We start from the raw sequence: 12,077 nt of genomic DNA on the forward strand, positions 1-12,077 counted from the left end.
TGACACAGGAGAGGCTCTGGGAGCGCCCTGTGGCTATGTGGAGGACAGGGACCTTGCTTTGAGGCTGCGCTCGCATGGCAGGCGCCCTGCCTGTTTCAGATTGTATGTTCATTGTGGAAGCTCATGGGTGTTAATGGACATTGCAGGGTCAGCCCCCAACTCCATGTCCCCTTCTTGGTACCTCTGTATTTTCTAGCATTCAAAGCCTCCCTTGAACCTTTTTCATATAACACTAGCCTCGCCAAGCTCTCTTTTCTTTTAAACACATTAGCTGTTCCTCCATTAATTCCTTTCATTCATTCATTCCACAAATGTTTGCTTATCACTTACCACGCACAAGCATTTTTGTAGGCTCTCAAAGCAACAATTCTAGTGGGCAATATGGGCAATTAATGGGTAACTAAGTAAATATAGGTTGTATCAGATGGAAATAGTGCTAAAGAGAAAGCACACTGTGAGAGACAAGGATGCCCAGGGGCATCGGGGAGTGCCGGGAAGGCCTTCTCCGCTGGGTGGGCTCGGAGCACATCAGAGGGATGTGGGGCAGCAGGCCGTGCTGACGCTGGGAGGAGAGGCTGGCAGGCAGAGGAAGAGCGAAGGCAGTGCTCCCTGAGCTGGAACGTGCTTGTCACAGGCGAGGAACAGCAGGGGGGCTGCTACAGCTTCAGCAGAGTGAGAGCAGGAGAGCAAGAGGTGAGGTTGGGCAAGGACCCTGGACAACAGGAGATCATGGAGGGCTCATGGGCCTTTGCAAAGAGTCTGGCTTCTACTCTGAGTACAGTGAGAAGTCACTGGGCGGTTTTCAGCTGAAGAGGGTCATGATCTGACTGAAATTTTTCAAAACTCTCTTACAGCAGGTCAGCAAACTACAGCCCAAGGGCCAGCCACCTGTGTTGGTAAATGAGGTTGTACTGGGACATGGTCGCCCCTCTTTGTTCCTGTATTAGCTGTGGCTGTGTTTGGCTGGAAGAGTTGAGTAGCTATGAAAGAAAGAGTGTGGCCCAAAAGTTTTCACTTCCTTACCCTTTACATAAAAATGCTACCAACCCAGGCTCAGCGCCTGAGCAGATGCGGGGAGACCAAGGTGAAGGTTTATTGCAAAAATCCCAGCTTTCTAGCACAGTTTAAAGCAATTGTGGTATTCAGGTAAGGGTGCGAGGAAAGTGACAATGGCTTTCGTGAGAACTGGTTGCATTCTGGCTGTATTGAAAGTAAAGCCAGGGTCAGTTAAGGCCCTGGCCTACAGTGCCAGCATCCTATATGGCACCAGTTTGTGTCCTGGCTGCTCTACTTCTGATCCAGCTCCCTGTTAATGTGCAATGGAAGATGGCCCAAGTGCTTGGGCCCCTGCACCTAGGTTGGAGACCCAGAGGAGCCCCTGGCTCCTGGCTTCAGATCGGCTCAGTTCCAGCCATTTGAGGAGTGAACCAGTGTATAGAAGACCTCTGTCTCTCCATCTCTACTTCTCTCTGCAACTCTTTCAAATAAATAAAATGAATCTTAAAAAATAAAAAAAGAAAGTAAAGTCAAGAGTGTTTGATACTGAGTATTGACTAAGAACATGGTACTGGGCTAGGTTCTGTGGGGCAGTGGTTCAGACTTTTGAACTTCACAGAGAAGTTTTTAAAAAGTCTTCTTAAACGAGAGATTTGGAAGAGTTAAAATAGATTTTCCAAACTCTATTATACCAAAAAAGAGTGTGAAGAAAACTACCTGTCATCTGCTATCACCACTCTTTCCTCAGAGAGCGGACGTTCCAGCACCAAGAAAAGTAAGATACAGTCCAGGATTAAGGACTGCTCTGAGGTTAAAGCGCTCACATAATGGGACATCTGCTGCATGATCCTTGAGGGCTGTAAGCATTCCTTTGGAAAAGACTTCAGAAGTACATTGAGATTAATGATAATGGATTATGCCTTCAAGAAACTTAAACACATACATTGATAGGGCCAGTCCGGTGAAGGAAATACAATAAGTGCAAAAACAGGGAAATCCAGAGTAGGAAGCGTAAGTATCAGAAAAGGGAAGTGAGCACAGCACACACTGCTGGCCAGCAGAGCCCAGGGTGGCTTCACAGAGTAGAGGCCTTTTGAGCTGGGCCTGGATGGATGGAAGGCAGGGAGTTGCAAACAGAGAAAGTCATGGAGGCAGGCAAGTGTTGAGTAGAGAAGTCACTGGACAAAAGCTTTTATCCTACCTTATAAAAGGAAAAAGAACGATTTTCTTTAAACATTTTGTTTATTTTATTTACTTGAAAGGCAGAGAGATAGTGACAGACACAGAGAGATCTTCCATCCACTGGTTCACTCCTTGAATGACTGCAACAGATAGGGCGGGGCCAACCTACACTAGCAGTCAGGAACTTAACTGGGTCTCCCACATGGGTGACAGGAATCCAACTACTCCCTGCTGCCTCTCAGGGTGTGCATTAACAGGAAGCTGGATCAGAAGTGGAGCAAAGACTGTGAGCCCAGGCAGTCAGAGATGAGACTCAGGTGTCCCATGAAGCATCTTAACTGCTGTGCCAAATGCCTGCCCCAAGAATGATTCTACTGGCTCTTTTCAGAACCTCAATTCTCACCTCAACGGAGGAGGTAACATGGCCCAAGAGAAGACCAAGGAACGAGATATAAGTAGATCCATCCCTTTTCTGGGCCTCAGAATATGGCCTTCTCAGACGAGGAGGAGAGCTCTTACTTCCCTAGGTGCCAGAAAACTAAGCTTTCAACTGGGATGATCAACTATTATGTGTTTTGTGCGAGCAGGCTTTGGGGAAACTCTGAATCTCTGAGCAGCAGCGCGCTACTGTAAATGCCTGTTGGGCTTTGGCCTCCCTGTGTCCATTAGCTAGGCAGGCACCAACCCTCTTCCCTCCCTAGTTCCCGCACCCCGAGGCTAGTCACGCCTGCTTTAAGCACTGCTGTGATGCCAAGCAGCCATGAACACAGGTGGCTAGTGCACCATGGGTTCCACCGAGAGTGGGCATTGTGAGCCCACTTTTATAATTGCACTTGGTTAGGAAGCAGCTCAAGGACTATTAGATGAGATCCAATGGAAGAATGAAATTCTCTTCTATTCGCTTTTGAAAGAGAAAACCTCCCTTTCCGAGGGCAGGCATCAAAGGCACTTACAAACTTCCGGTTTTTTTCTCTTCCCTTACGCGCGTTTCCCTGCCGGCAGTGGAACCGGAAGTCAAGTATGTGGGGAACATGCACGGCAACGAGGTGCTGGGCCGTGAGCTTCTGCTGCAGCTGTCCGAGTTCCTGTGCGAGGAGTTCCGCAACCGGAACCAGCGCATCGCCCGGCTCGTCCAGGACACGCGCATTCACATCCTGCCGTCCATGAACCCCGACGGCTACGAGGTGGCCGCTGCCCAGGTACGGAGCCCCAGGGACATGTGTGCCATCTTGGGAAATAACGGAGAAGCCAGGAAACGATGTGGCCTCACCGTCCTGCTACAAATGTCGCTCAGAAATGAAAGATCAAATGGCCAAGAGAAATCGTAGTGATGAAGGCTCTGGCTCTGTAGCGCGTGGGCAGTGAAGGCGGGCGCTCTCGGGGCCGCAGTTCCCGCCACACCTGTTCAGCTGACCTCCAGGTTTCTCTGTGGGGATCAAAGTGGCACTCTCTGTGACAACACTTTGTAAACTGGGAAACACAGTGCAAATGGAAGGGAGTATTGCACAATATACCTCCTTTCCCGACTGCTACCTTCGACCCCTGAACGCTCTTCTCTGCTCATCCATTTGCATCCGCAGGGAACATAGCAGGGAGTGCAAGCTTGCCCAGGATCAGGGGCTGTGGCGCCAGTTCCTTATTCTTTCTATAGAGTTCTCCCTCTGCTAAAATAGAACTTGACCTTTCAATCCTTTATTCTAGAGTTACATATGTAGGTAAGACAAATGGACAGGTAAGAAAGCTCTCTCTGGGCTTTTTCCTTTAAACATAAATTCAAAATGTCCTTTGGCTAAATCTTCTCTTGTGGCTGTGCCTCAGGCTCACAGGTGAAGATTTTTGTAACACAGATTCCCAAGCCCTATCCCAGGCCTGAATTAACATGTTCAAGGATGGAACCAGGCATCTGCCTGCCTTGTACAGTGGGCTACATTCTTTTAAAAGCTGTGTTTAAATATTGGGGGCTTGGGGAGAGTTGCAATTAAAGCAGATTTTAAACCTATTGAGGGTGGTGTTGGGAGGGTGATTGGAGGTAGGTAGAGGAATGGATGTTGAACTAAACACAAATTTGACATTGAGAGTCTTACAACTTCCTGCTGAATTGACTCAGTAAATGAAACAGCAACGTTATCTGATTGCTGGCAGTCAGAGTGGTGTTCACTTACATGCCCCAGGACGTGCGTTCCCAAGGAGCTCAAGAAAAATTGAGAAGGGGGGGGGGAACCCCAGCACAGCTGTGTGCCCTCCATTGACCTTGCCTTTATTGCAGTGGGGAAACTGGAGAACTGATTCAGTCCCGCCCCCACGTCCTTTACAATAGTGTGGGAAGGAGTGGGAAGAACCCCACCAGTCCATCTCTGCTCACCTGCTATATTCTTTTTTCTTATTATTTACTTAAGTTTTTAAAAATTTATTTGAAAAGGCAGAGTGAGCGTCAGAGAGGGAGAGAGACAACCTGCATCCTCTGGCTCATCCCTTGAATGCCTGTAACAGCGGAGACTAGGCTAGGCTGAAGCAAGGAGCCAGGATTTTCATCCATGTTTCCCACGTGCTTGGGCCATCATCTGCTGCCTCCCAAGAGCTTTAGCAGAAAGCTGGGTTGAGACAGGACTCAGTCCCAGGCACTCTAACAAGGAGTGCGGGTGTCCCAAGTAGTAACTTAACACGCTGTGCTGCAATGCCCTCCCCTCCCTACTGTGTTCTTGTTCTGAGGGAGCAGATCTTGAACATGAGCCCTGGAGCCACAGGCCATGCCCAGAGGCAGCCTGTCTACGTAGTTGAACAGGAACAACCTGCCTAGTTCCCAGGCTTTAAAGTCACCTATAGGTGGGCAGAATAATGGCCCCCAAAGATGTCTATGTCCTAATCCCTATGAACACGCCCTGTTACTTGGCGGGGGGGAATTAAGGTTGCAGATGGAGCTGAAGTTGCTGATCAATTGACCTTAAAATATCCTGGGTCCATCACGGGAACTGGCTGTAACCAATCACAAGGATCTTAAGAGAGATGCCGAAGGTCAGAGTCAGAGACAGATTTGAAAGACGCTACGCTGCTAGTTTTGAAGGTGGGTGAAAGGATCGTAAACCAGAGTGCAGGTGGCTAGAGTCAGGGAACGCCAGGAAACGAATTCTGTGTCCCTTGGAGGGACACAGCACTGCTGATGTCTTGCTTTCTCTGCTGTGAGGTCCATGCAGTCTTCAGAACTGTAAGATAATACACGTGGGCTGTGTTAAACTAAGTGTGTGGTGATTCGTTGCAGCAGGAGTTGGAAACTGGTACATCCCAGCTCTGTTTGTGGAGACTTTCTGTTAGGAAAAGCCCCTTCCTGCTCTTCCTGCTCACCTCCCCAGGGACCCGTGTGGTGGTGAATCAGCTGGTGCCAGGGCTGCTGATGCTGGCAGCTGAGAGCCTCGGTGATCTGAAGCGTGGGGAGCATGGGCCCGAAGGGAGGAATCAGATGAATGCTTCCCCTGGAACTGAATTGAAACATGAAACTGAAGGGAACTTTTTTTTTTTTTTTTTTAAGATTTTATTTATTTGAGAGGGAGAGAGAGAGAGAAAGGGCTTCCCTCTGTTGGTTCACTCCCCAAACGGCTGCAACGGCTGGAGCTGCAGTGATCTGAAGCCAGAAGCCAAGAGCTAGGAGCTTCCTCCAGGTCTCCCATGAGGTGCAGGGGCCCAAGCACTTGGGCCATCTAATACTGCTTTCCCAGGCCACAGCAGAGAGCTGGACTGGAAGAGGAACAGCCAGGATAGAACCAGCGCCCATATGGGATACCGACGCCGCAGACAGAAGATTAACCTGCGTCATGGCACCGGCCCCTGAAGACAACTTTTTAAATATGTATGTGTCAGTGAGATCTAAGATAAAATGTAAGTAGGCAGCCATGGAAAAAGGATAAATCTGAGAACAATAAGGAACTGTTAGGAAAAAAATAGGAGAACGTAATATATCTAGTGAGGTTTTTCAGCTTCTCAGAATGGATCTGTTCACTCCAACAGCCAATTTGGGTTCTAATTTGATAAAATTAGAAATTGGACCAGAGAGATTAAGAGATCTAGAAAGCTGACATTGCTCAGAAGAAAGATAAGAATCCTAAAATGTTTTAAAGAGGGGAGCAGTGGATTCCATAGTGCAAGCACTTTGGAGAGTGGTTTAGCAATTTCTCAAAAAAGTGAACCAGGCTTCTACCCATGGGAAATAAACGCACACTTCTACACAAAGACTTGGACGTGAATGTTCACAGCAGCATTGTTGACAACAGCTAAAAAGCAGAAACAGCCCAATAGTCCGTGAGTGAGTAGTATCTCCCCTTTCTCCAAATTCCTGTTTACTTGGAACCATTGACTATGACCTTTTTTGGGAGTAGGGTCTTTGTAGATGTAATTAAGTTAAGATGATGTAATGCTGTATTAGGGTACACTTAAATATAATATAACTGGTGTCCTTATAAGAGGAAAGAACTTTGTGCCTAGAGACTCCTTGGGGAGAAGACCCTGTGAAGATGGAAGTCTTAACACAAGTGAAGCTTCTGTCGGACAAGAATTGCCTCCTACCACCAGGAGTGAGAAGAGACCAAAGAGGGAGTACCTTGAACTTCTGCACTGTAGAACTGTGAGAGAATAGTTTCTGTCATCGTAAGCCACATGGTTCATGGGACTTTGTTACAGCAGCCCCAGGAAGCTAACAGTCTGTCAACTGATGAATAGACAAACAAACCATGATAAGTCCACATTCAGCAATAAAAAGAATGAAGTACTAGTATGTGTTACAGCAAGGGAGAGCTTTTAAAACGTTATTCCCAGTTGTGGGGTGGGGGGGAGCAAGCACAAAGGAACACAGACTGGCCGGCGCCGCAGCTCACTAGGCTAATCCTCCGCTTTGCGGCGCCGGCACACCGGGTTCTAGTCCCGGTCGGGGCACCGGACTCTGTCCCGGTTGCCCCTCTTCCAGGCCAGCTCTCTGCTGTGGCCCGGGAAGGCAGTGGAGGATGGCCCAAGTGCTTGGGCCCTGCACCCCATGGGAGACCAGGAGAAGCACCTGGCTCCTGCCATCGGCCATTGGAGGCCATTGGAGGGTGAACCAACGGCAAAGGAAGACCTTTCTCTCTGTCTCTCTCTCTCTCACTATCCACTCTGCCTGTCAAAAAATAAATAAATAAATAAATAAAATTTTTAAAAAATAAATAAAATTAAAAAAAAAAAGAACACAGAAAGCGTGACCCAGCTTACACGACGTGTGCAGAAGAGTGAGTTTATAGAGATGAACATGAGCACCTGGGGCTGGAGTAGAAATGAGCAACTGTAAATGGGAATGGAGTTTATTTCTAGAGGGACAGAAATGTTCTAAAATTAGCTCGTGATGATGGTGTGCAATGCTATGAGGATACCAAAGTTCTCTGGATTGTATACTTAAAATGAGTGAATTATATCTGATTAAAGCTTTAAAAAAAAAAAAAAGTGGAGCTCCGTTATCCTGAAACATCTTACTCTTTTGAGAGCTTCCCCTGGGATCTCTGCGTTCAGCACTTGGTCTACAGGGAAACTTGGACCACACACCTGGCACTTTGGATAAGTAAAAAAAGAAAATGCTGCATCATTTGATATATTAAGCTAATATCCAGAAACAGCCATCTGATGTTCCTAAAGTGTGGTATTCAGCTTGAAAGTTTCACTTTTCTGACCTCTCATTCCCTCGCAGGGCCCAAACATGTCTGGCTATCTGGTTGGCAGAAACAATGCAAATGGAGTGGACCTGAACCGCAATTTCCCTGATCTCAACACCTATATCTACTACAACGACAAGTACGGCGGCCCCAACCACCACTTGCCCCTTCCGGACAACTGGAAAAGTCAGGTAGGAGATGAAAGGCGCAAGCGGAAGCAAGTAAACCAGCATCTGGAATTTCTTGCTGAAAGACTTCTAAGCTGTCTTCACCTTAAACAAGCAAGAATTACGCAACACCTCGACTCTGTGTTTAGAGCAGTAACTGTGTCCAGGCTTCTTCGTGTTTAGCACCCCTCCTGCCCCAAGATAGAGGCCTCTGAGGAGTGCGTGCTTGCCAGGTGCTTGGTGTGAGCGCTGCTGGTAAAGGACCTGTCATACAGCCGCACAGTACTTAGCACTTTCACAGAGTTCTTGATAGGTGGAGTTTCAGTTGACCGTTGTAATACTGCTTGGCAAATACATCAAGCAGTGTTGTCTGCCTCCGCTTTATAGATACTACACTTGCAGATCAAAAATTCAAATTCATACAAGTAATTGGTTGAGTTAGGATTAAAGCCCAGGCCTTGTGACTCAGTCCAGCATTCTTTCCACTATGCTGGACTGTCAACAGAAAACTCCAGTTCTGTGGAGAAGTCAGTCTTGTCTGTGATGGACCAACTGTATGTCCATCAACAACTAGCTGTAGAAAGAGGTTCAGGGGGCTGGCGCCATGGCTTACTTGGCTAATCCTCTGCCTGCGGTGCCAGCACCCTGGGTTCTAGTCCCAACTGGGGAGCTGGGTACTAGTCCCGGCTCCTCCTCTTCCAGGCCAGCTCTCTGCTGTGGCCCGGGAGGGCAGTGGAGGATGGCCCAAGTGCTTGGGTCCCTGCACCCGCATGGGAGACCGGTAGGAAGTACCCGGCTCCTGGCTTCAGATCTGCTTAGCGCCGGCCATAGTGGCCATTAGGGGAGTGAATCAGTGGAAGGGAGACCTTTCTCTCTCTGTCTCTCTCACTGTCTATAACTCTCTCTCTCACTGTCTAACTCTGCCTGGCAAAAAAAAAAAAAAAAAAAAAAAAAAAAGGTTCAGGGAGGGGCCAGCGTGGTGGTGCAGTGGACTAGGCCACCACCTGTGACACTGGCATCCCATATGAACACCACTTCAAGTCCCAGCTGCTCCAAAAAACTGATCTAACTCCCTGCTAGTGTGCCTGGGAAAGCAGCAGAAGATGGGTACTTGATGCCCACATGGGAGACCTGGATGGAGTCCCAGGCTCCTAGATTCAGCTTGGCCCATTTTTCGTCATTGTGGCCATTTGGAGAGTGAACCAGCAGAGAAAAGACCTCTCTCTCTCTCTCTCTCTCTCTTTCTCTCTTTCTCTCTTTCTTTCTCTCTTTCTCTCTTTCTCTTTTTCTCACTCTGCCTTTGAAATGAGATCTTGAGACAGAGAGGAGGGGGGAGAGAGAAAGAGAAAATAGACAGACAGGCTCAGGGAGCCCAGTCTTCATATTTTCCCTCTTCCCTTCATGCGTGACCCTAGCATGGTTTGCTGCACCACCTCCTGCCTCATTTCCCTTACTCTGACGAGGAGGATCTTGTGTGGTGCTCCCAGGCCTCACCCGCCAGGAGCCCTGAGTGCCGCCCCTTGGCAATGTGCATGGTTTTATCCTGCTTGGAGGCCTGCCCCTGGGGATGACCCTGTCATCCTCAGAACATCACTGCTGCCACCTCTGCTTAGCAGTTATAAGGAATAATTGTAAATGTATTTGTGAAGTTCTAAGCCTTGAGGCTGGGGAGAGAAAAGAAAGCAGGTGCAAGCCTTTAGATTGGGAGTTTCCTGGAGGGAATAGTCTTTCTGGTTATTTACCCTTGAAAATGAAGCAAAATTCACACTGACATGTTAGATTTCTGCAACTATCCTTGGCTCAAGTAAATAATAAATTAAAAAAAGGCCGGCGCCATGGCTCAATAGGCTAATCCTCCGCCTTGCGGCACCAGCACACCGGGTTCTAGTCCCGGTTGGGGCCCCGGATTCTGTCCCGGTTGCCCCTCTTTCAGGCCAGCTCTCTGTTGTGGTCCGGGAGTGCAGTGGAAGATGGTCCAAGTGCTTGGGCCCTGCACCTGCATGGGAGACCAGCAGTGCACCGGCTACAGCGGCCATTGGGGGTGAACCAACGGCAAAGGAAGACCTTTCTGTCTGTCTCTCTCTCACACTGTCCACTCTGCCTGTCAAAAATATAAATAAATAAATAAATAAATAAATAAATAAATAAAAACTTTGTTCTAGTCAGCATATTCAGTCAGAACAATGTTTTTGTTTGTTTGTTTAATTATTTAATTTACTTGAGAGAGAAATCTGCCATCTGCTGGTTCACCTCCCAGTGTCCAAAACAGCCAGGGCTGGGCCAGGCCAAAGCCAAAGCCAAGAGCTGGGAATTCACACTGGGTCTCCCACATGAGCAACAGAGACCTGGACACTTGAGCCATCACCTGCTGCCTCCCAGGGTGTGCACAGCAGGAAGCTGGAATCTGGAGCAGAGTCAGGACTCAGACCCTGACTGAGTCCTGCATGGAACGTGGTCATCATATGGTGGTGACCACAGTGGCCGTAACTGTTATGCCAAACGCCTGTCCCAGAATGTTCTGATTTATTAAACTTTTTTTCTGTAAGTAAAATAAGGTAATTAAATCAAGAACAGTTATATTCCTGTGAGATTGAATCCCCTGTCTCAATCATAGAAGAAACAAAGGCAATGAGAAGTCTCTCTTGTTCCTAATGGAACAGTGGAAGGCTGGCCTTGTTCTGATAGATAGAGGCTTAGGACATGAAGAAGGGCCGCTCCAAAGGTCTGAGCCCTGGTCACACACCAGGACCGGTGCCCTGGGTCTTACAGGATGTCCATTCTGATTGTGTGAGACTCAGCCCTCACCACCCAGCCTTCTTGGGCTGGAAGTGATGGGGCCTTCAGAGCTGGCCCTTGGTCTAGGAGGGGCTGTTAACATACCGGGCGGGGGGAGCGGGGGTAACGTTTGTTGTAGTTCGTGAATCTGCATTTGATTTCATCAGTAACCCTCAAAGTCCACAACTTACATTAGTGCTCATTTTGGTATTGTGCATTCTTTGGGTTTGGGTAAATGTTTAATGATTTATATCCAAGATTCTAGTATCACGCAGAATAGTTTCACTGTCCTAAATGCTGTCTTTCTATTTTATATATCGGAATTCCATATAAGGTTTCATTTTGAAAAAAGATTCCATACACTTTCTGAAGCCATCAGCCTGAATGCTGCAGTTTCCCATGTGCACTTCTCGTGTCTAGGGGGACTCTGTGTTATTCAGACTTGCTGTCTCCTCCAGCCATTCCTGAGAAAGGCGTTCCAGTGGCTGTTTGGCACATCCTATTTATTACGCCTTCCCTGCCACCTCTCACCTCCTCACAGGTGGAACCTGAGACCAAGGCCGTAATCCAGTGGATGCACGCCTTCAACTTTGTTCTCTCGGCCAATCTCCATGGAGGGGCAGTGGTGGCCAATTACCCATATGACAAGTCCCTTGAGCACCGGGTCCGAAATTTCCGCCGCACTGCCAGTACGCCCACTCCCGATGATAAGCTTTTCCAGAAGGTATGTAGGATGGCAGCTTGTCCCACAGGTTCAAGAAATGGTCTCTAGGTCAGTGACACAGAGCTCTGTGAGTGTGAGTCCACACACAGTGACGTTAGACACTGACTGCTTGTGAGCAGCTTACACTGTAGTAAGTTACACTCGTTTTGAGTAATATGCCATAAATTCATGAAAACACAGAAAAAGGAAAGTTTTATAGTATTATCACTGCAGTGTAAAAAAATTCTTAAGCTAATGACAAGCAAAAAATATGTCAAAACACTAATATTATCACAGTAATATTATCACCTGGATACTGTGGTACAGCAGTTAAGCTACTGCTTGGGATGCCTGCATTCCGTGTTGGAGTTCCTGCCTTTGACTCCTGGCTCCACTTCCAATCCAGCTTCCTGCTGGTAAACACCCTGGAGGCAGCAGGTGATGGGATAAGTGCTTGGGTCCCTGCCACCCATGTGGCAGATCCGGATTACTAGCTGTGCAGATGGAAGATCTCTGTCTCTCTTTCCCTCTCACTTTGCCTTTCAAATGGCTAAGAATAAAGCTTACACTAGATAACACACATGAAAAATA

General features: G+C 47.9%; 1 protein-coding gene across 4 annotated transcripts in view; it reads left to right on the forward strand.

Annotated features, from left to right (window-relative positions):
* Positions 1-12,077, forward strand: part of CPN1 (carboxypeptidase N subunit 1) — a 43,986-nt gene that overhangs the window by 14,771 nt on the left and 17,138 nt on the right. For all 4 annotated transcript variants that reach the window (XM_070057415.1, XM_070057416.1, XM_070057417.1 and 1 more), the window contains 3 exons: positions 3,181-3,377; positions 7,877-8,032; positions 11,325-11,507. In XM_070057415.1, coding sequence (XP_069913516.1) covers positions 3,181-3,377; positions 7,877-8,032; positions 11,325-11,507 — 536 coding nt within the window. The remainder of the gene's footprint in view (positions 1-3,180; positions 3,378-7,876; positions 8,033-11,324; positions 11,508-12,077) is intronic.

This window comes from Oryctolagus cuniculus, chromosome 15, assembly GCF_964237555.1.
Source record: "Oryctolagus cuniculus chromosome 15, mOryCun1.1, whole genome shotgun sequence".
NCBI classification, from domain to species: Eukaryota; Metazoa; Chordata; class Mammalia; order Lagomorpha; family Leporidae; genus Oryctolagus; species Oryctolagus cuniculus.